The sequence below is a fragment of the Nicotiana sylvestris genome, chromosome 6 (assembly GCF_000393655.2).
Source record: "Nicotiana sylvestris chromosome 6, ASM39365v2, whole genome shotgun sequence".
Classification (NCBI taxonomy): Eukaryota; Viridiplantae; Streptophyta; class Magnoliopsida; order Solanales; family Solanaceae; genus Nicotiana; species Nicotiana sylvestris.
This window is the reverse complement of record NC_091062.1, coordinates 54,508,280-54,533,294: the sequence shown is the minus strand read 5'-3', so window position 1 is coordinate 54,533,294 and position 25,015 is coordinate 54,508,280. Positions and strand designations below refer to the sequence as shown.

Here is a 25,015-nt window from a genome sequence, read left to right as displayed (position 1 = left end):
AAGCTCCCTATAGATTTTTGACTAAGAACATCCGCTACAATGTTAGCCTTTCCCGGGTGATAGAGAATATCAATGTCATAGTCTTTGAGTAATTCTAGCCATCTTCTTTGTCTCAGATTCAACTCCTTTAGTTTGAAAATATATTGAAGGCTCTTGTAGTCCGTAAATCCATCCACATGCACCCCATACAAATAATGTCGCCACATCTTTAGTGCAAACACCACTGCTACAAGCTCTAATTCATGAGTTGGATAGTTCCTTTCATGATTCTTGAGTTGCCTAGAAGCATAGGCTATAACCTTGTCGTGTTGCATTAACACACACCCAAGCTCGATCCTTGAAGCATCACAATATACCATAAATACCTCGGTACCCTCTGGCAGGGCAAATACTGGTGATGTAGTCAATCTTGATTTCAATTCTAGGAAACTCCTTTCACAAGCATCAGACCATTGGAATTTAACTGCCTTCTGCGTCAATTTAGTCAATGGAGAGGCAAGAGAAGAAAACCCCTCCACAAATCTCCTGTAGTACCCAGCCAAACCCAAGAAACTGCGAATCTCTATTGGAGTGGTAGGTCTGGGCCAATTCTTCACTGCTGAAATTTTTTGAGGATCAACCATAATTCCTTCCCTAGAGACGACATGACCCAAGAATGCGACGGATTCAAGCCAGAATTCAAATTTTAAAAATTTTGCATACAGTTGATGTTGCTAAAGAGTCTGCAGAACTGCCATGAAATGGTTAACATGATCTTCTTGACTTCGGGAATATACAAGAATATCGTCAATGAATACTATCACAAAGGAGTCTAGAAAAGGCTTGAAGTCTCAATTCATAAGATCCATGAAAACTACCGGGGCATTTGTTAGCCTAAAAGACATCACCATAAATTCAAAGTGTTCATACCGAGTCCTGAAAGCTGTTTTTTGGAATATCCTGCTCCCTTATCTTCAATTGATGATACCCAGACCGCAAGTCAATTTTTGAGAAACACATAGCACCTTGCAATTGATCAAACAAGTCATCTATCATTGGTAGAGGATATTTATTTTTGATTGTGACCTTGTTGAGTTGCCGGTAGTCAATACACATTCGTAACGACCCATCTTTCTTCTTTACAAACAAGACCGGTGTGCTCCATGGTGACACACTCAACCGGATGAAACCCTTTTCTAGCAAATCCTTCAATTGTTCCTTTAGCTCTTCAATTCTGCCGGTGCCATTCTGTAATGTGGAATTGATATAGGCTCCTTGCCTAGCATCACATCGATCCCAAAATCAGTCTCCCTGTCTGGGGGAATTCCAGGGAGTTCATTTGGAAAGACATCCAGAAATTCATTCACAACTGGCACAGACTCAAGGCAAGGCGCCTCGGCATTGGTGTTCGTAACCCGTACTAAATGATAGATACACCCCTTCTTGATCATCTTCGCGGCCTTAAGGTAAGAAATAAACCGACCTTTAGGCACTACATTATCTCCCTTCCATTTAACAACGAGCTCATTAGGAAATTCAAGCCTCATGATTCTAGTCCGACAATCAAGTTTGGCAAAGCATGAATAAAGCCAATCCATTCCCATTACTACATCAAAATTGACCATTCCTAATTCAATAAGATCGGTCGTGGTATCCCTACCCCGTACCGTAACAACATAACCTCTATAAACTCGAGCAGTCGTAATAGACTTACCCACCGGAGTAGACACCGAAAATGGCTCATGAAGCTGATCCGGTTCTATCCCAAATTCCATAGCAACAAAAGGGGTAACATAGGACAAGGTGGAACCGGGGTCAATAAGTGCATACACATCATGAGATTGGATAGTTGGAATACCTGTAGCAATATCTGGAGATGGCAACCACTCAAAGCATAGAACCGGCTGGGTCCTCCTGAACTCTACACACCACCCCTACCTGCTCCACGCCCTACGGGTGTTGGGGTACCTCGAGCTGGAGAGGGAGCTGAAGATGCAGCCGCTGCTGGACTGGATGGCTGTGTTGTGCCCCTACCCGCTCCCTGGCAGGATGTATGACAATTCCTCTTAATGTGACCCCTCATCCGCATCCATAGCATACGGGTACTCTAAGTAGCAAATCCCTGAGTGCATCTTCCTGCACTTGGGGCATGGGGACCTCTGTTGCTGCTGGGATCTCTCTCATGACCGACCCCACTGATAGGATCCTCTGTTGCCCTGACTAGGCCTGAAACGACTCCACTGATACTGCTGGATAGGCCCTGATGGCGGTGCACTAGCTGAAGACTCTACAATAGATTGGGACGGCCCTGATGTCCCTCCCTAGAAAGCTGATCTTCCCCCACCTAGTGACTCACTCATGTTGCCCGTAGACCGGGTCTTTCTGTTACCCTCTCTCTCCATTATGTTCTTCAATTTGCGGTTCTCTGTGGCCTGAGCAAATAACACCATCTTCCCATAATTCATGTCAGAATTTAATGCAGCTGTAGAAGCCTCATTAATAGTCAAAGGATTAAGGCCCTGAACAAACCGACGCATCTTGGCCTCCATTGTGGGCAACATGTGAATGACATACTTGGACAGGCGAGCAAACTCCATGTGGTACTCCCACACGCTTCTGTTGCCTTGCTTCAAATTTTCAAACGCTGCTGCACAGGCTGCCCTAGTCTCAGCAGGTAGGAAATGATTTATAAAGGCATCGGCAAATCGCTCCACCTCGCTGGAGGGCTCCCCTCCTCACGGGAATCTTCCCATAACTCAAACCATGCATAAGCCACCATTTTTAGATGGTAGGTAGCCAACTCTACTCCATCTGTCTCAGTTGCACTCATAACCCTGATGGTCTTGTGCATCTCATCAATAAAATCCTGAGGTTCTTCTTCTGGATTGGCACCCGTAAACACTGAACGGTCTAACTGAAGAAAGTTGTTCACTCTGGAACTGGTGGAATCGGCCTACTAGCTAGATGAACTAGGCGCAACATTCGACCTTTGGACCTAAGAGACCACTAGCTGAGTCAACATCTGAATAGCTCCCCTAAGATCCCCATCAAAAATACTAGAACCAGAAGCTGAGGTTGGAGGCGGAATAGGAGTATCGATGAGAGGGATAGTAGTACCCTCTGTAGGTGTAGGAGTTGGGGTAGTCTGCTCTGGAATAGGAGAACCAGGTAGGGTGATAGCAGGGCGACTACCCTCACCCACAGTATCAAGCAGTGATTCATAAGCCACTCCTATGGTGGCATTGGCTTCTTGGCCAATTCTCGCTTTCTTCTTAGGTGCCATTTACTAAAAGATAGAACAATGCACTAATTAGAAAGGGAATAGTTTCATAACAAGTTGTCGCACGATCCAGAATATCAAAGAAGGGTGTTATTCCTAAATGCCCAAGTAGCCTCCAACTTATAGATGTGGTCGACTACACACCGATAAGGACTCTACTAGACACGGCTTCGAGACATCCTAGGACACTTCAAAACCTGAGGCTCTGATACCAAGTTTGTCAAGCCCCAACCTCGGGAGGTGCGACCGATGCTCAATTGAGTAAACCCCAACTGATCAAGCCTTATTCATACATTTATACCCAACTCACTACAGTTAAGGGAACCATTCTTTCTTTTATCTAGACAATAGCAAAATCGAACATTCACAATATTAGTCCATTTTCATGTCACAAACCAAAAACCATGGTTAAGTTTCAAGATTTTATACGGTTATAGTTTAGAAGAACTGGAGTACTAAGTTACAACATAGTTCATCGACCCATCCAACACCCTTACCTTACCTACACAAACGTCTACGAAGCCTCTAAGGATACAAAAGAAAATAATGACAAAGCCGCCAACAAGGCCCCGGATATACCTCAAAAGTGGAAATCTATAACAAAAGATGTACAACATAACCCCTTGAAGGAGAAAGGGGCTCACCAAGACTTTGAGAGGAGGAAGCTCCGCTACGCGCGATCGGCACTATCCGTTATGGAGCCACCTACATTCATTTAAAAATGTAGTGCCCCAAGCAAAAGGGACTTAGTACCATGGAATAGTACTAGTATGTATAACTAAACACCATCCAGATAGAAAGAACAACCATACAAGAGTACAAAGAAATCATAAGAAACACAAAGCTTCAAATAAGCACCACGTCAACAATATAAGAGGTTCACATAGTTTTAACATGATTTCTGAAATTTGTAGATTGGGCCATTCCATATTGTTGCATCATCATCCACATTACCACCGCTTCCTTGAGCGGATTCCGATCACGGCCCGATCGGCTAAGCCCTCTTACCAAGATGTTACCCTTATTTCATTCTCACTTTCCACTTTCATTTATCAACACATTACCACCATGTGTGTATAACATGGCGTCCGATCATGGCCCGATCGGCTAAGCCGTCTTACCAAGACGTTACCCTTTTCCGTTAATCATCTTAAATCAATCTTTGGTTTCACATGTATTAGTTCCTCGGCACTTGGAGCCACAATTACCACATTTCGTAACTCACATTTCACATTATTCCCATTTTCAACATTGATCTTGCCATTTAAGATCATAGGCACATACAAAAGAAATTTAAGTTATAAGCATAGAGAGGAATTCATCTAGTTCGACATATTAATCACAATGTAACCTTAACTAGACATTTAGGCATTTAGCACATAGCTCATGTTTTCCACACATCCTTAATTTACAAAGAATAACACATTAAACACATGGAGAAGCACCTTCCACATACATTTTTACAACATCAATTCATTTGACATAACAAGTACCACATCGATCAAATTTCGGACTTACATCATTTACACGGGCACCATGGAGGTTCAATTTCTAAGAGGAGGGGGGTTTTTAGCCATTCATACTTCAATATACAATACAACATTCAATAGGGCCAATATTAGTAATAAATTCCATAACTTATGTCATTTAGGCATATTATCAAACACATTGTAGGTATAGATCTTTACATCTCATAACCGTAGTATTAGTTCATCCAACTATCACTATTAACCAACAATTTATTCCACCATCGTTCCTAACCAATTTATAACTTCCAACAACATATGTATGACCATCTATTCACACCCAACCATCAACCTCCTTAATTAACCTATTTTACAATCTCTACAATGCCAACACAACCTAGGTTAGGCACTTATGGCTTCCAATCACCATCCCATGAGTTCTGTCATGGGTTGTTTTCCAGATACGCCCCATGACCCCTTGGCCGCGCCCCATGGTGGCCTAGAAAGCCTCACAATGCCTAGCGCCATGGTCGGCCCCGTGGTATTGGCTGCTCCAAGTGACAAGCGTGCATGCGCCTCTGTCGCCCCACTGATGCCTCTCACCAGCGCCCAGTGGCTGGCTAATGACAACAACGTCGCGCGCCTTAACAATGCCGTGCGTGCAGATCCTGATGCCTCGCTAGCACCCAGCTGCAGGCCCATTCTAGCAGCACCTCGTGCACAAACCCTGATGCCAAGCACCAGCGGCCAGCCTCAGGCCAACACAGCAAGTGTCGCGCGCGCCCACAGCACCGCGTGCGCAGACCCTGACCCGCAAGACAAAGTTGTTGCTATCGGACTTGGTTCTATATTGTAATAACCTAAGTCCTTTTCATTGTAATTATAGGCTAGTTTACATCATTTTCATTCAGTGTGCTTCTACAACTTTATTAGGACTAGTCATGTAACTTTGGTTTATTTTTTTTAAGTATTATTAGGGGGGATCAAACAATCAAATATTTTCAAGCAAGCAATTTTCTGTACTGGTGTCTCTCCCCCTCGACACTGCATCTTTTGTAATCAGCATTTCATTTATCAATAAATCATCATCATCATTCAAAACCGAATTCTCTCCCAGCTTCCGCAATTGCTCGTGACATTGGTTTTCCTGCACGGCACTGACAATCAAGTCTAGCTTGCAGAGGGGACCTCATTGGCGGACAACAACCGCACTGACATCAGTTGCTTAGCCTTACGTTGCCCTTCCAAAGAACATTAGGAAGGCGTTGCGTAACAGTTAGTATCAGAGCCTAGGCTCGACATCGAACGAGGGAACACATTTGCCATCATCGCCATTTCTGACCATGGTGAATCATGGGGAGTGCCTGGCATCCTAGAAGAGACGGTTGACCGATTACGACCCATCGTGGATATGGTGCCTGATCAAAACAACAACCTAGTGCAAAGGTTGGACGACCTGGACCGTCGAATGCGGTAGGCGGAAAATGACATTGCAAACATTAGTCGTGACTCTGAGGATGACCGACAAACGATAGCCATTGAAACTGCCAATATTCATGGCAAATTTGAGGACCTCCAACAGGAGCGTGCCGACAATTTAGCCCATCGGCAACAAGAGGCAAACAGACTAACTGCCATGCAGCAAATCATAGACGACTTGACAGGCAAGCTCAATATTGTCAATGCTGCCCTACAGAGCCTGCTTCGAGGAGGCGACAACCACATCAGGGGTGCAGCAAACCTCACCCCCATTCCACAAAAGCTTAAGATACCAGAGCCAAAGACATACGACGGATCCTGGGATGCTAAAAAAGTGGAAAATTTCATCTTTGACATTGAACAATACTTCAATGCTGTGGGCCATTTGGAAGAATCCAAAAAGGTAGCAACTGCTACCATGTATCTTCAGGGCGATGCCAAACTATGGTGGCGGGTCAAATACGAAGCTATCAAGACCGGTGAATATACTCTCCAGACATGGGATGAATTGAAGGCAGCCCTACGCCTGCAATTCTTCCCCGAAAATGTGGAATACAATGCAAGGAGAAAGCTACGGGAGCTCCGCCACACCAGATCAGTGCGGGAGTACATGCGCGAATTCTCCGCACTCATGCTAAACATATGCGACATGGGGGACAAAGACAAACTCTTCGCATTCATAGAAGGTTTGAAACCTCATGCCCGTATGGAATTACAGAGACAACGGGTAGACACCCTGCCAAGGCCATTCAAGCTGCAGAATGTCTTGGCGATTATCATTTGGGGACTCAGAACGACAAGCCCCAGCCGTCTGTCTGAGGGGGATTCAACGAGAAACATCCCAACAATGGTGGCCCAAGCAAAAGTGGGGGAGATCGGAGTGCATCCAAAACTAAGACTCCTCCCTCCAACAGCAACAGTGCTGCATCCATCAACAACAATCAGGGGAGAAATCCTGCCTCAGAATGCCGTCATTGCGGCGAGGCATATTGGAACAATGAATGCCCAAACATAAAGGTCAATGCTCATCAAACTATCAAAGATGAGTCAGACGCATCAGACACATCAGAAGAAGACCAGGTAGGCGCCTTCAATGCAATTGTTGGCTCTATCCCGCATGCCTTAGCGGGGACCAGTGCATGTCCTCCTAAGAAAATCTCATTCCCAATCAACTCAAGTAGAGCGCCTGGGTCTTGTTGTGCAAAAGAGCAAAGGCCGCATCAAGGCTATCAACTCACCACCCCAGAATTGGGGGGAACAACTACAAATGTCCCAGTGAAACTTGGCCCATACAAAGGAAGCATCGACCTGTGCATCGCAATCATAGATAACTTCGACATCATAGTGGGTTTGGAGTTCATGAGGCAAACCAACACCATACCGGTACTATATGCCAACATGCTCCTGATGATGGGAGAAAACGGGGCCAAGCCCTACACCATACCATGCTTTCCCATAAAGATGGCCGCTGAAAACATCTCGGCCATGCAGTTGGAGAAGGTAGTCAACAGACATGAGCCCCTCATTCTGGCTACCCTACGCAGCAACAATCAGCCATCATGTCATCGGCCTCAAAAGACTGGTGACATGCCTCAGTGTGTGAAGACTTGTCAATCATGCCACAAGGACAAGTCAGATCATATATCACAGATGGGACCCTTGCAGCCATTACATGTCCCTCAGAGACCATGGGAAAGTGTTTCCCTCAGATTCATCACGGGATTGCCCCGAGTCGGTAATCTTACATCCATCATGGTTGTCATAGATCAGTTTTCAAACTATGCAACCTTCATAGCAGCCCCGCAAAATGCATTAGCAGAAGATACAAATCGACTCTTCTTCTCGCACATTGTCAAACATTGGGGCATGCCCAAAGACATTGTTAGTAGGCGCGACTCACGCTTCACTAGCAACTTTTGGACCCATCTCTTCAGGTTTTTTGGGTCAACATTGAGTCATAACTCAGACATCCATCCACCATCGGATGGCCAGATAGACCGGTTCGATGACATGCTGGAGGAATATCTCCGCAACTTTGCAACCGGATCACAGAAGCATTGGGTGAAGCTCTTGGATGTTGCTCAACTGTGTTTCAATTCTCAAAAGAGTCATCATACAAACAAAAGCCCTTTTGAAATTATTACCGGACAGTAACCGCTTCTCCCGCAAATGGTGAACGCATCAACCATGCCAAAATCTCCTCGAGCTACCAACTTCTCGAGCGAATGGGAGCGCAACATGGGGATAGTGCGGAGCTATCTCGTCAAAGCCCAAGAGCGGGCAAAAAGATTCACCGAACAAAATCTTTGATTTGCCCAACATCAAATAGGGGACAAAGTACTGCTATGCATCCCAAAGCGATACTTGTTTGCAGAGAGGACTCATGACCCTCGCCTGCAACAAAAATACATCGGGCCCCTGCACATTGAAAAACACATTGGGAAGTCTACATACCAGGTGAAAACTCCATCCTGGAGGAAGATCCATCCAGTCTTCTATGTCAGCCGCATGAAATCATTGCATCGCTACAACAACAAGCTCAAAGGATATAAGGGCGTAGACCTCCCATCCAACAACCACCAGAATCATCATCATCATAAGGCTCTAAGGATGGCGCCAACTCAGGTGGGGGAGAATGTCATGGGCTGCTTTCCAGACACGCCCCATGACCCCTTGGCTGCGCCCCATGGCGGCCTAGCAAGCCTCACAATACCTAGCGCCATGGTCAGCCCTGTGGTCTTGGCTGCGCCAAGTGACAAGCGTGCATGCACCTCTATCGCCCCACCGATGCCTCTCACCAGCGCCCAATGACTGGCCAATGACAACAGCGCCGTGCGCCCTGACAATGCCGCGTGCGCAGATCCTGATGCCTCGCCAGCGCCCAGCTGTAGGCCCATTCCAGCAGCGCCTCATGCATAGACCCTGATGCCAAGCACCAGCGCCCAGCCTCAGGCCAACACAGCAAGTGTCGTGCGCCCACAGCACCACGCGCACCGACCCTGACCCGCAAGACAAAGTTGTTGCCATCGTACTTGGTTCTACATTGTAATAACCTAAGTCCTTTTCATTGTAATTATAGGCTAGTTTACATCATTTTCATTCAGTGTGCTTCTACAACTTTATTAGGACTAGTCATGTAACTTTGGTTTATTTTTTTTAAGTATTATTAGGGGGGGGGGGATCAAACAATCAAACATTTTCAAGCAAGCAATTTTCTAAACTGGTGTCTCTCCCCCTCGACACCGCAACTTTTGTAATCAGCATTTCATTCATCAATAAAATCATTATCACCATTCAAAACCCAATTCTCTCTCAGATTCCTCAATTGCTCATGCCATTGGTTTTCCCGCACGGCACTAACAATCTAGTCTAGCATGCGGAGGGGATCTCATTGGCAGACAACAACCGCACTGACATCGGTTGCTTAGCCTTACGTTGCCCTTCCAAAGAACATCAGGAAGGCGTTGCGTAATAGTTTTAACGTATATATCATACATAGATAATCACCATAGAGTAGTTAGAGATGATAGACATACCTCTTGTAGTAAGAATCTTGAGAATCCCCACTTGTAGTGTTCTTGACCAATTTAGGGATTTGAATGGGAATCTATGGATTTTCAAGATCAATCCTTGTTAATATAAGTGTTTAAGAGTAGTAATCAACTCAAAATACTCCAAAACATTACCTTGGACCATAGGAGGGAAGTATGGGATGGATTCCCCTTGATAGAGCAAGCCCTAGCTCACGGCGGGATACTCGATCAGATTTTCTTTCAACTGCCTCGACGCTATCGAGCTTCGTTCGTTCAGGCCTTGAGTGAAGGCCTGTACTGCCCAGTCATCAGAGACCAGGGGTAGCTCCATTCGTTCTGTCTGAAAACGAGACACGAATTCTCGCAACATTTCATTCTCCCTCTGCTTAATCTTGAAGACGTCGGACTGCCTTGTCGCTACCTTGATGGCACCGGCATGCGCCCTTACGAAGGAGTCCGCTAGCATGGCAAATGAATCAATGGATATGGGAGCTAGATTGTGGTACCACATCATGGCCCCCTTCGAGAGCATTTCTCCAAATGTCTTCAGCAGGACAGACTCGATCTCATCATTTTTTATGTTGTTGCCCTTCACCGCACACGTATAGGCAGTGACATGTTCGTTGGGATCCGAGGTCCCGTTGTATTTTGGGAGTTTTGGCATTCTAAACTTCTTTGGAATGGGTTTCGGGGCCGCTTCCTCTAGGAACGGCCATTGCACGAACTTCCTCGAATCTACACCTTTCAGGACCGGGAGCCTGGGATTTGGTCAACTCTAAAGTTATAAGTTTCGACCTTCTTATCATTGGCTGCTATCATTTTCTCGCCCCACTCGATCCTCTTGGTGAAGTCCTCCAGTATTTTCATGATGGTAGGATCGGCTACCGATTCGTCGTTGCTTGACCTCTCTGGTACCCGTTCGGCTGGGGGAGTAGTTTCTGGCGCTACTATGCTGGGAGTCTTCGGATGGTTGCAAACTGAGCAATAGCCAACTGCTGTGCCTACATCATTTCAAAAATATCACGAATACTAACTTTATGTGCTTCCCGAGCCGGAGTTTTTTGGGCTTCTAGTTGGTCGCCATGCTGTATGTTTCCATCGGTGTGTGAGGTTTCATCTACCCATTGCGTGTCTTGCGAAACTGATCCACTAGAATCGGTCCAGGTGCATTATCGGGGTTCTGTAGTGGCGCGCCAATGGCTGGAATGGCCACATCATTTTCACCGTGATTTTCGAGGTAGTCGTTCTCAACTCTATTTACCGAGCTAGACATTTCGACCTGAAATCAAGAGATTTTGGACAAGAAAAAGTATGAAAGATAACTTGCGTTTGTGCGATGAAACCAGCAAGAAAATAATCACTATTATTTTTAGCCCCACGGTGGGCACCAAACTGTTTACCGTGAAAATGGTAACAACAATTAAATTTATAAAATAAGATTCTAAAAATACGTGATTTATTTTTATGCTAGTTGTTTAGAGCAGTTGATGTTAAGAATATGAAGTTTAATGAAGAGATACAAGCTAAAACGGGGCAGTAAGCAAACCTAGGGGCTTGCCGCCCGAGCCTCGGACTGGTCGATGAAGAAGCCTCGGGGTCAATATCCGGCTCGATCTCGAGCTATCGGGGCAATCAAGAAAGGGATAACAGTTAAGGTATGATCAAACAAGGATCTTTATGGCCAATGCCAAGCAATAAATGAACAATACGTATGAAAGTAATAAATGCCAATGAGGGCCTCGAGTGAGTAAGAACGAGTAAGTTAGAGAAGAAAGAGAGAGAGATATTATTGATCTTGTGTAGTGTAGTTGGAGTGACAACAGCCCCTTACAAAGTGGTATGGATTCCCTTTATATAGGAGAGGGAATACAATATAGTACAGAGTGCATTAAATGTAAAGATATGGGGATGAGACGGCTAGGCACGATGCTAGACTCTGCTGATGTTGATTGCTCGCCTTGGGAATTCCCTACCCTCGGGATCTTTGTTGGGTCGTGGGTGAACCTCGGGGGAGGGAGCTCAATCGTAGTCCTGCAGCCTCGAGATACTGATATGACCCCCCGAATGCACCTTAGTGGCGGGAAATAGATTCCTCCGATTTCACCGTGTACACAAGGCTTTCCATCTGCTTCTTCCTCGACATGATCACAATATGCTTATGGATCCTCACCGGAATGGAATCAATATAGTTCTTATCTGGATGTTGTATCATTTACGACAAAGTGGCTAATGCATCGGCGAACTCATTCTGAATTCTGGGCACATGTCGGAATTTTATCTTTGTGACCTCCTTTTCAATTCCTGCACATGGTGCAGATATGGCAATATCTTGGAATTCTTGGTAGCCCATTCTCCTTGCACCTGGTGCACAAGCAAATCTGAATCGTTGATCACCAACAACTCCTGAATGTTCATGTCGAATGCCATGCTGAGCCCTAGTATGCAGTCTTCATACTCCGCCATGTTGTTGGTGAAGAAAAATCTGAGTTTAGCAGATACGGGATAATGCTGACCCGTTTCTAATACCAAGACTGCTCTAATGCCTACTCTTTTGAAATCTGTGGCTCCGTCAAAGAACATTCTCCAATCATCATATGCTTCCGTAATGTCTTCTCCTACGAATGATACTTCTTCATCGGGAAAATACGTTTTTAAGGGTTCGTATCCTCATCCCACTGGATTTTCGGCGAGGTGATCTGGCAATGCTTGTCCATTGACTGTCTTTTGAGTTACATAGATGATGTCGAGCTCACTCAATAGTATCTGCCATTTAGCCAACTTCCCAGTAGGCATGGGCTTCTGAAATATGTACTTCAGAGGATCCATCCTGGATATGAGGTATTTAGTATAGGCACAGAAATAGTGCCTCAATTTTTGGGTTGTCCGGGTCAAAGCACAGCAAGTGCATTCAAGCAGAGAATATCGTACCTCATAAGGTGTGAATTTCTTACTCAGGTAATATATGGCTTGCTCCTTTCTTCCTGTCTCATCATGTTGTCCTAAAACACATCCAAAGGCACCATCTAACATGGATAGATAAAGTAGCAAAGGTCTTCCTCGCTCTGGCGGGACCAGAACTGGCGATGTGGACATATATTCCTTAATCTTGTCAAAAGCTTTCTGACAATCCTCAGTCCAACTTGTCTCGGCATCTTTCCTCAGCATCTTGAAGATGGGATCACATATTACTGTGGACTGTGCTATAAATCGGCTGATGTAGTTGAGCCGTCCCAGGAAGCTCATCACATCCTTTTTACTTTTGGGTGGTGGTAAATCTTGAATAGCTTTGACTTTAGTCAGATCTAGCTCGATCCCTCGGCGACTGACAATGAATCCCAATAACTTTCCTGCGGGAACCTCGAATGCACACTTTGCAGGGTTCAACTTCAAATTGTACCTCTTGAGCCTATCAAAGAATTTCCTCAAGTCTGCTATGTGATCTGCATCCCTCTTGGATTTGATAATGACGTCGTCCATATACACTTTTATTTCTTTGTGTATCATATCATGAAAAATGGTTGTCATGGCCCTTATGTAAGTGGCCCCTGCGTTCTTCAGACCGAATGGAATCATCTTGTAATAGTATACACCCTAAGGCATAATAAAAGCTATCTTCTCGGCATCTTCTTCATCCATCCAGATCTGGGGATAACTTGCGAAGCAATCTACAAAGGATTGGAGTTCATGCTTGGCGCAGTTATCGATCAGGATGTGTATATTTGGCAGTGGAAAGTCATCTTTGGGACTTGCTCTGTTTAAATCCCGATAATCAACATATACCCTGACCTTCCCATCCTTCTTCGGAACTGGCACAATGTTAGATAACTAGGTTGGGTATTCAACCACCCTGAAAACTTTGGCTTTGATCTTCTAGGTAACTTCCTCCTTGATCTTCAAACTCATGTCTGGTTTGAATTTTCTGAGTTTCTGCTTGACTTGCAGGTACATGGGATTGGTATGCAACTTGTGAGCTACTATAGATGTGCTCAAACCGGTCATATCTTCATACGACCATGCGAAGATATTCTCATATTCCTTTAGAAAACGAATATACTTTTCCTTCTCTGTTGGCGACAAGTGAATGCTGATGCGGGCCTCTTTGACGGTCTCGGCGTCTCCTAAATTTACTGCTTCTGTTTTGTCCAAGTTGGATTTAGGCTTATTCTCAACTTTTATGACAATTTACTCGGGCATCTTATCTTCTTCCTCTGAATCACTATTCTCATGTTGCATTGCCTCATTACATGTCACAATAACTTGTTCATCAGGAAAAGTAATAATAACACAATAGAAGGGAAAAGTATAAAAATACTAATGAATAATGATAAAGGATAAATGTGTTTGATTAAAACTGAGAAAATTGTTCAAACAAATCTCGGCAAGGTGGATCGAGCATTTATTTTAAAACAAAGAAATCTTAAAACAAAATTGCTGGAAATTTTAAATGCCTAGAACAGCTATAAATTCTGCCAAGCTACCTAGGGACTCAGCGGGCTCGGGATGGTGTGGCGGTCCAGTTTCTGAGAACATCTCCTTTTTCCACGGTGTGAATGGAAAGGCCTTCTTCGTTCTCCTCCTCAATTATGGCACTGTAGTCCATATCCTCATCTTCCAAGAACAGATCCTTCATCTAGCTAGTGCTTCTTCTTTAGTAGTTCCCCATATTGTGTGTGCCTGATAGAAAGCCTGTTCCAAATGGGGTATCGGTTGCTCAAGAGGGTAATACGGTCCACGCCATGGAGGCGACCACTTGGCGACCACTTCCTGTACTCCTGCCATGTATACTGGTATCCGAGCCCAAAGGTGGTACCATGATTTTTCAATTGTATCGGCTTGGTGATACCCTGGAGGTTCTTTCCCAACCCTTTGCCGAGTTCATATCCGGACCATGCTAGTATGCTCTCTATTTTGTTACTCCATCACGTATCCTTCTCGATGGCATTGACCCGTTCAATATGGTGATCGGTCTCCCCTCCTAGCCTTCTTCTATGTCCAATGGCCGGGATGGTTTGACTAGTGTAGATGGGGTTACTCCTATCTCCATGAATGATTACCTCCTGGCGGTTCTATTCGAATTTTACGACTTGATGTAGTGTGGAAGGCACGGCTCCAGCACCATGGATCCATGGGCAGCCCAATAAAAGATTATATGAGGCTGGTATGTCAAGCACTTGAAATTCAACCTCGAACTAAGTTAGTCTCATCTGCAAGCAAAGGTTGATTTCCCCAATCGAGGCCCTCTGGGACCTATCAAAAGCTTTCACATCCATGCTTCCGGTCCGTATTTCATGGAAACCTTTGTCCAACCTTTTCAGGGTATCCAGTGGACATATATTCAGACTAGAACCTCCATCAACCAGGACCCTAGCAATGAACTTGTTTTCAAACTATACTGTGATATGCAATGCTCGTTTGTGATTCAGACCTTCGGGCGGCAACTCATCTTCATGGAAGATAATCTTATGGCTCTCCAGCACTTGACCGACCATGTTGGCCATTTCTCCACCAGTGATATTATTAGGTACATAGGCCTCGCTCAGTACTTTCATCAAGGCATTCTTATGTGCCTGTAAATTCTGTAATAGTGACAAGATAGATATCTGAGCAGGGACTTTGTTCAGGTGATCAACAATAGAATACTCTTTTGCCTTTACTTTCCTCTATAGGTCATCCATCACTATCTTAATGATAGGCTGCCTAGCAGTGGCATCCTTACTTGAACCTCCTAGGTGTTCAGGTGTTTAGACCCTTCCAGTTCTAGTCATTCCTTGTGTGGCGTCAGATTCCTCTATATTAGTCTTCCCTTTTCGTCAAGCCTCGGTGACATAATCGTAGGGTATCGCTTTTGAGTTGAATGGGGGTGTGGTTGACATCGTCACAGTAAAAGGTGACCACTTTTTTTTCAAATGGAGCGGGGGTGGCTGTGGGCGGAGTTACCTCTACCTCGAATGGAGTTACCTCAACATCAATAGGTGCCTGAGTCTGAACCACGATAGGAGTAAGTGTGACTGCAACCTTAAAGTCATCGCCTTCTCGGATAAGCCCGATTGACCCCTCAGGGTCCTATTTCTCATTTGTTTCTATAACATGTACACTGTCACCTATATGATCAGGGAGGGGATTGTTGTGGACATTAGGTGTGGCTTCCTTTGCTTGTATGACCTTGTTGTCAATGAGTGTCTGAATCTTATCCTTCAATGTTCGGTACTCAATAGTGGTGTGCCCTTTTATACCGGAGTGGTATGCACAGATTTTGTTTGGATTGACCCATTGTGATGGATTTTCTAGCGCCACAGCAGGAATAGGAGTGGCATAACCTGCGACCTTTAACCTTTCATACAATTGGTCGATGGGCTCAACAATGGCGGTGTATTGTCTGGGTAGCCTGCGGTCAAAATTGGGTCTTGGTTTTGGATAATTTTGGCGAGTTGGTGGTGACTGGAAATGGGATGGTTAGGAGTTATTGGTGTGATGGACAGTGGCTGGTTGGGAATATCTGGAAGATGAAGGTTGATATGTAGGTGGCGATGCTTGATGTGTGGGTGGAGGTGTTTAATATATGGGTGGAGGTGTTTGATATGTGGGTGGAGGTGTTTGATATGTGGGTGGACCTTTTGGGCCGTGGGCCACCATCACTGCCCCAACATCTCTTTTCCTCAATATGCCACCTGATTGGAGTGCCTTATTTGTGGCTTGCAGTGCCTCAAAATTTGTTACCATCTCGCTCTTGATCCCTTCCTTGATCCTTTCCCCGAGCTTAATGATATCAGAGAATTTGTGATTTTCAATGACCATCAGTCTCTCATAATATTGTGGATCCTGTGCTTTGACGAAGAATTTATTCATCTGCTCTTTGTCCAAAACGGGCCTGACCTTGGCGGCTTCCGACCTCTGACGAGTAGCATATTCGCGAATAGTCTCGGTAGGCTTCTTCTTGAGATTCTGGATGTAGAAAACATCAGGTGCATTTTCTGTGTTGAACCTGAACCGGTCCATGAAATCTGATGCCATGCTTACCCAATTTGACAATTTCTTGGAATTCTGGCTGATATACCAAGACAACGCATCCCCAGTAAGGCTCCTCATAAAGAGCTTCATTCGAATATTTTCGTCTTTTCCAACCCCAACCAGCTTATCACAGTAATTCCTTAGGTGAACCCTGGGATCACCTATACCATCAAACATTTCGAACTTAGGAGGTTTGTACCCCTTTGGCAGTTCCACATCGGGTTGTATGCACAGATCTTTGTAATTCAAACCTTCTATTCCTTTATCGCCTTCAACACCTTGAACTCCACTTGTTAGATTCTTGAGTTCTTTGGCCATATTCTTCATAAATAGGTCCTTTTCAGAGGATTTCGGTACATAGGAGACTAGCTGGGTAGAATGTGGTATAGTTTCCACATATATGGGATTGCTCTGATGGGTGCCAGGAATTTAGTGTATAGCGATAGTCATTGGTGGAGTTTTGTGGATCGGGAATGAGTAGTGGTGTATTTTGGGGAGTGTGGTAAGTGGTGGTTGGTGGGTACGGGATTGGTTAATGTTGTTGTGGTAGAGTTGGTATCAGCAATGGATTGATATTTTGAGGTGGGGAGTGATATTTTGTGTGTTTTGAGGAGGTGTTGGGTTCTTTGCATTCTGTTGGTGGAGATCAGGGACATTGAGGGTGAGTGATAAGTTTGCCAAATTGCGGACCTGCTCAAGTTCTCCTTGCAGTTCTAGTATCTTTTGTTAAGGTCTCAAAACTAGGTCATTCGGGGCCGAAGTACTACGGCCATCGGAGGTCTCTATGTTCTCAATGTTTTCTTTTCGGATTCCACTTAAGTCGTCAATCTTTGATTTCCCTCTACTTTTTGTGTTGCTTGGAGTAGGAGGAGGTAGAGGGCCTCTAGATCTGGTATGATATGCTGACGAGGCCAGTATGGATGAACCAACCTATGAGGATTGGAATAACAATAATAAAAGAAAACAAAACAAAAGGTAACAAGTTAGTGGGGATCCTGAAATATTTGCAGTATTTAAACACATAGTGCGAGATATAAACTCGTATCCTAATTTGGGAGCCTTGTTGTGCCGAGGTAGGCCTAGCGACAAATAAATTTGGAGAACTTCAAATGCCAATAAATGCTTCATTTCATAATATATAAAAGTAGACGAATCCAAAAACGACGCTAACATAATAATAAAACAAGTCATTACTGGCACTTGGCCTTATTAGATTTTAAGAAAAGCAAGTAAATCTAATCTATTTGGTCCCAGAAGGACCTTCTCCAGATTCGATCTTCCGGACTCCATCAAACAGATCTCCCAGCTCGTGCAGCCCCAGCAGCAAGTAGGCTCGGGCCAGATGTCCTCCCTCGGCTCCTTCAGCATTCTGACAGTTTTCAATCCTTTTTATGACTTTTCCCTCCAGCTCTACTATTCCTCGCTCCAGGTATTCCAGTTTTCTGTTGGAAGTGACTGCTATCTCTTTCCATTCCTCAATCAACCTCACGTTCCTCTCATGTATTTCCCGATGCTCATTCTCAGAGTCGTGGACTCTCTTGCATAGCCTGTTGTATTTGACTAGGGCTTCAGCTTCCTCGTCTATGATTTGGTTCCCTCGACCAGTCCCTGGTGTCACCGTTCCTTTCAGATTATCCTCCAATCATGCATGGTAGAGAGGCTCGCACCCCGCGTGATATCTGTCTGGATCAACAGTGCTTTTCTCCACAATGATTTTGTAGTGCCACATGTGTTGAGCTTGGCACTTGTAAGGTATGTCATAGTCTTGGAAATCTGCCCAAAAATGACTCTTCTTGACGACCCTTGGTACAACCTGCTTTCTGCCTGCTTACCTCATAACTCGCATAGGGACATATGGATATATCCCTCTCAACCCGATCAACACCAAATGTGAAGCATCCCTGGACCTGATAATGAACTCGTCCGTTGGAAACCATTCAACCATCCACTGCACCTGTTCATCGGTCAGATTATCGAAGAACTCTACCCATTCGCTGGCACTTTTTGACTGAGCAAATTTGTCCGGAATGTAGGTCATCTGCTTAGGATGATGGAAAGCGATGTGGTTGTTCCAAGCCCTTCGCAGAAATTCTTGGCGATATCGACCCTTTTGGAGATGCTTTAACAATCATAACTGTAGCAGCAAGTTGCAACCCTCAAAATGTTGGACCCCTCTTTGACAGCGCTCCAGGGCCTTATAGATATCAACTATGATCATGGGGACTATGGTATACGTCTGTCCATTAATCCCCTCCATCAGAGTTTTGGCAACCATGGCCAACCTAATGTGGATTCTTCCCTTTTTCGTTGGGAACACTATCAGCCCTAAAAAGCACACAATGAACACGAACACTCTACTGTGGATGTGACCCAGTGAAGTGAGGGCGATCTCATCATGATAAGTGCGAAAAGACTTGTTGTAGCCATACCTCTCGTAGAGATATTTGAAAGGTATGTAGGAGTCCTTCAAGAACACTAGGTCGACATTCTTTTTCAGCCCCATCATCTTCAAAAATCCTCTGCTTGTACGGTTTTCTAGCACCAAAAGCCCGGGACTGTCCCAAGTCAACTCTACAAGTCCTCCAATTTCCTCTAGGAGCAGTGTCATTTCTATGCCACCGAAACGGAACATAGCTCTTTCACTATCCCAGAATAGGGTAGCAGCCTCGATCAATTTTTTATTTGGCTTAATATCTAGCAGGGAAGGCAAGTTACACAGGTACTTTTTCACATGCTTCTTGTCACTCGAGGAAAGAGCTTCCCACCAATCTAGCAACAATGGAGGGATATTGCTAACCATACCAAATTTGGGGACTTCGTGCCTCATTTTTTGCAAAATAAAAGGGTTAGGCCTTACCCCACCGGACTCGACTATTTATACATTTATGATCAGTATATCGACATTTAGTCCTCCAAATTAATGCACAGAAAGTGATTGTGTCTGTTGGGATTATGGAAAACCCGATGGACTTTGGATAAGGCTTATCTTAAAGGATCATTATATGGACAACATAACTGATCCAACTAGGTTTGACCATGATGCATGTACAATTTAAACAGAGTAAGGTTTCTATGGGGTTTTAGACTGGTACCCTCAAGCGGACAACTTAACGGGGAAGGCACGAAACCGTCGACTGCACCGCTGATCGACTGGTTTTACCGCAAATAAGCCTTTCCGAATATAAGGGTAATAAATAGGAAGAGCTCAACCACTCATTAAAGCGTTGCTATAGGATTTGGGACGCACGAGTGGAATATGATGTGGAGCATGATTTATGCAGCAGTTAATAACATGTAGGCAAGTATTTTCACGTAGGAAAAATAAATACTGAATTTAAATAATTGAAAAGACAGTTACATAAAAAGGAAAACAAAGAGACAAGTCAGTTTTTAGGGTAAAAGAATCATAAATGCTTGAAAAAATAGACAATTAAATTCAGATAAGAGAGCAAGGTATGGGATAAGCATTCTTGGACTAATTTGTAAAAACAAGTTCGTTATGATAAGAGCCTAAAAGATATCCCCAGTAGAGTCGCCATGCTGTCCCGCCCCCTTTTTCCTCCACGGGGAGAAAGTCCGGGTTTCGATATTCACGGGGTGTAATGACTCGTTTCCTTTTGGGATTTGGGTATTTGAAGAGTCGCCACCTAACGGATTATGGTGCGTTAGGGCACCTGGAGTGCTTAACTCTTGAGTTGGTTTGCATTACCTGAGATTAGGGTAAGGGCTTGGAGTAACCTCGAGGGAAAGGTGTTAGGAACCCCTCTTGGTCCATAACTGCGGGTCCCGGCCGAACTTATATTTACAAATTAGTCCATATAAATAGTTGAATCAAATGAGTTGCAAGTAAAGCATGTTAGATAGTTCAAGTAGTAAGATAAAGGTTGGAACAAGTTGTAAAAGACAAAAAGTTTTGAATAGAGAAAGGATTTTGTAAAGAGGGGTCCTAGGTTGTTTGTCCGATAGTATCACCCCACGCAATGTCCGGTAAACACTCCTTGATGAGGGGCTACACGTGACATTAACGCGTAGTCATCATATCCCATGTCTACCCTTCCCATCCCTTTATTGGTCATGCAAAGTGAGTGTTTGGTCATTGATACCTATTGTGTGCTCCTGCATGTCCCTTCTTAATGGTCCCGGAGGGAGTTAGGACCTCTACCTATAGGTAGTTCTAGATGTACCCCTATGGTTTAGAAAGGCGAAAACTCTAAGGTGACAGTCAAAACATGTAGGACTTTCACACATAATGGGAGCAGATAAGAGGCTCAAAATTTCCTCCTCAAGTAAACCTACAAGAAGCACGACTCAAACACAGTTAAGGTCTTTACTAATCAAAGTCCTAAGGCATGATCTCTAAGTGATTATGCAGAAACAAACAAACCTTTTTATACCTAGCTGTTATAACCTAGTAGTTGCCTAGGGACTCCTTTTTTTAAAGTTATCAAAAATGTTAGATGACAGAAACAACTTCAGGAAAATGCAGGTTTCGAAAATGCCCTAAGGCTTGCCTATATGCAGAATGTTGCAGAAATAAACAGGTTTCAAGATAGACTCCTTTAACACCTATAGGAATGATATCTAATGGGATTGAGGCAATTCTGAAAGAACTTGTTTTAAAAATGTTTAACACTTACTAAGACCCATTTAAAAAATGAACTCGGTTATATGAAATTGATTTATTAGGCTAAATTGAATTACCAGACAAAATTGCGAGTATAGATCCATATAGGCATGATATCTAGGCGTATTACTGTTTTTAGCAACATACAGAAAGACTTATTAAACTGAATCGCAGTTGAATCTTATAGGTGTGGCATCTATACTTGAATTGATTTAAGACATGATTGTTTGGAACCTGTAAACATGGTTTCTAACATGACCAAAATGCAGAACCTTAGGAACATGATTTCTACTTGATGCAAACGACACTGGAAGTGAAACCTTATAGGCATAATTTCTATTTGATGCAAACAAAATTAGAAGTGAAATCCTATAGGCATGATTTCTATTAGGCAAAAGCAATCAGATTCAAAAGAGCAAACCTATGAGCATGTTTTCTACTTAGACAAGCAGTCAGATTTCAATAACAAGGTCCTAAGAGCAGGATCTCTACCCATATTACCCGATAAAGTATACATCTACCCACCCTTTTTCACTAAATACCCCAAATATCTTTTTACAAATTATTACAGGCCAACGAATGAATTACATAAATGAAATAGAAAATCAAGAAGCTATTCTATAGGGAGCTTGCAATTAGGCCCAAGTTTCCCAAAGCCTCCAATGGTCTCACAAGCTTCGTTTCCATAGACAAATCAGAGTCTAGGTGCATCAAAGTTCCCTAAGGGTCTCAAGGACCCCGGGCAGTGCTTACACCTAAACTTAGCAACCAAGCATTGAACCAGTACAGTGTGGAAATGCCAACCTCAGTATGCTAGAGTTCAGAGGGCTCTCAAAAGGATCCCAAGGCAGTACACATACTAGAGGGAGCAGAACTTATTAACTAAGAGTGAAGTGCAAGTGCAGGACACAAGTGGAAAGGGGTTTATTAAAGACTGGATTGGAAAGTCTGTTTTGAAAGCACTTAGTAAAGCAACAGAGATTGCTTGAAAGGAGGTTGGAGTAGTAAACAAGCTTAAACACCTTAGGAAAAGATCACATACAGCTTGTTTTCCGAATTCAATAGTCACACAGGGGCCAAGGTGTTTGGGGATACATAAACATTTGGCTGCATAACACAGAAAAGGGCCTTAAGACTGGTTTGGACACGCTTAGAGAGAGTTGACACTGCCATAATCACAAAACAGTCAAGAAGGATACAAACACATAGAAGGGGTGATAAGGATTTGGGGATTCATGGGGAGATCAGTACCCAGTCAGTAAAAGACAATTGACAAGGCATGCTTTGAAACACACATAAGGGAATAGATTAATCTAAAGGGAAGGGGAGACATAATACCATGCTAGTAATGTAACTCTACTACAAGTTTCACAACAGAACCACAAGTAGAAGCAGACTAGAAATAAGAGAAATTGAAGCAACAAAAGAAGCATGTTGTTGTTGAGACTTTAAATTAAAACTAGGACATACCGGTAAAGATAGAAGTAAGTAGAATGAAAGAACTAAAGAGCACAGATGATTAGCCTTGACTTGCAGCCGGCTAATAGTAGCAAATAGCACAAGAGAGAGGGAGAGCAGAGATTTGTTTAGTAAGAGAGGTAGTTTGAAAACCAAGTGTTCGTGTGTCCTGTGTTTGTGAGAGACTTAGAGTATTTATAGTTGAAAGTAAGTAGTGAAATAAGGTAAGAATCATAGTAGTATAATAATTGAAGAACTCAGAATCAATCAATTAAAGAATCAAGGGAGTGTTCGCTTAAGTTAAGGGAATCAAATCAAACGGGAAGATTCAGTATCATATAATGCCAGAAGAAAAATCAGTGCATGACTAAATATGGAAGAAGCCAAGATTCAGTAGCATAGAGTAGTCAATTAGGATAAAATTCATAAAGCCTTAATTAAGGACACAACTCAGTAGAAATAAAGTATCATAGCAAATATGGTAATGAAATCAGTCAGCTTAAACAGACGGGGTAAAGCTTTTAGGGCTTTAAAAGAAATCTTTCAATCACCATCAATTAAGGAAATCAGAATCAATCAAGAGGGAGTCATGATTCTGCATTTTCAACATATAAATAGAGGAGATCAACAGACTTAGCAAATGGAAAGGTTAGCCATATTGACAGAAAGAAGCAATAGATGCACAAACAAAATGAGCATAGTCACACAGAAGTGACATAAGTAGGCTAGGAATTCAGTAAGACACATTCGAAGCCTGATGACCACGAGAGATTAACAAGAATAAGGTAAACAGGCTAACACACAGAACCAAGGCAAAGAAAATCATGCTAACACATATAACCAAAGCAAAGAAAATCATGCTAACACACAGAACCAAAGCAAGGAAAATCTTAAAAATTAGGGCTTTTAACAGGGTCAAGTTAAAAAGCGGTAGGAACATAAAATCGGTCAAAATAAGCAAGGAAAAAGGTTTAATCATGAAAAAATCAGTTAAAACAAGCATAGAAGGAACTCCGAGAAACCCTAGTTTTCAAGGAAAGTAAAAATGGTTTAAAGTAGAGGATCTTTCAGAAGAAACTCGAGACTAAGCAAATCATAGAAGGAAACAGGCTTAAAGTGTTAAAAATAACAAACATCTTAAGAGATTCAAACGAGAGTTAAGGTTTTAAAGGAAACCTAAATAGAAACGAAAGAACATGTTGCAAACTTCACAAATCGTAACACATATGGTGTGAATTTGCCCAAAATCACACCAGGGAAGCCACGAACATGGAAGCAGAAACCCTAGATCCAAATCGGCAGGGCCCAGGACCCTTGAGGGCCTTAGAGATGATGAGCAAGGCGGTGGAGTGACCATTGGAGGCTTGGGGTTGAGAGGTAATCGCCGGAGATGACTGGAGAAGGAGGCGGCGATTGAAAAGTGATTAGGGTTAGGTTGAGAGAGAAGAGGGAGATGAGAGCATTTGACGGCGACGAATTGAAAAAGTGATTAGGGTTGGGGGGTTGATTAGAGTTAAAAAAAGGAAGGGGCTTGTTTGGACCGTTAATCTAGGAGATCAACTGTCAGGATTCAACCGGGTAGGTGGGATCCGGGTTTAGGTAGGGGTTTATAGGGTCTGGGTTGGGTTATTTAATAGAAAATTGGGTTGGGTATTGGTCCGAGTTGGGCTACAATTGAAAGCCAAATATGGCTATTATTTAAATAGCCAGTTTTTCCCTATTTTAATTTATAAAAATAATAGGTAATTTTTGGAAAATAATTTAAGATTCCAAAATGATTTAAAATACATAATTAATATTTTAATAATATAGGGACCAATTTTATGCATATAAAATATAATTATATCTTAAAATGGGCTAACATTGCAATTATATGCAATTTAGCTTAAAAAATATTAAATTTAGTTATAAAAATGCATGAAAAATATATTAGCCCTATTTTGACATAAGTATTGAAATTAATTGGTTAAATCAACCTAACAATAATTTGGAAAATATTTATTGGGGATTTTATGGATAAAAGGGGAGAAAATAAATCAATTTAAACCCTTAAAATTATGAAAAATAAATAAAACCCTTGTGCATGCTTATATATGCATACATATGCTATTTGAAGGTATTTATGCATATTTAAAATATATAGGGAAAAATTGGGTATCAACAACGACCAATTGGGTCGTTACATTCT

At 43.2% G+C, this 25,015-nt stretch overlaps 1 protein-coding gene across 1 annotated transcript; it reads right to left on the bottom strand.

The window, feature by feature from the left end:
- Window positions 1-15,800: 15,800 nt before the first annotated feature.
- Window positions 15,801-17,063, bottom strand: LOC138870634 (uncharacterized). The gene is made up of 2 exons (XM_070148457.1): window positions 16,374-17,063; window positions 15,801-16,175 (listed from the first exon to the last, which is right to left on the bottom strand). Exons 1-2 carry the CDS (start codon window positions 17,061-17,063, stop codon window positions 15,801-15,803), a joined length of 1,065 nt encoding a protein of 354 aa, XP_070004558.1.
- Window positions 17,064-25,015: the final 7,952 nt, after the last annotated feature.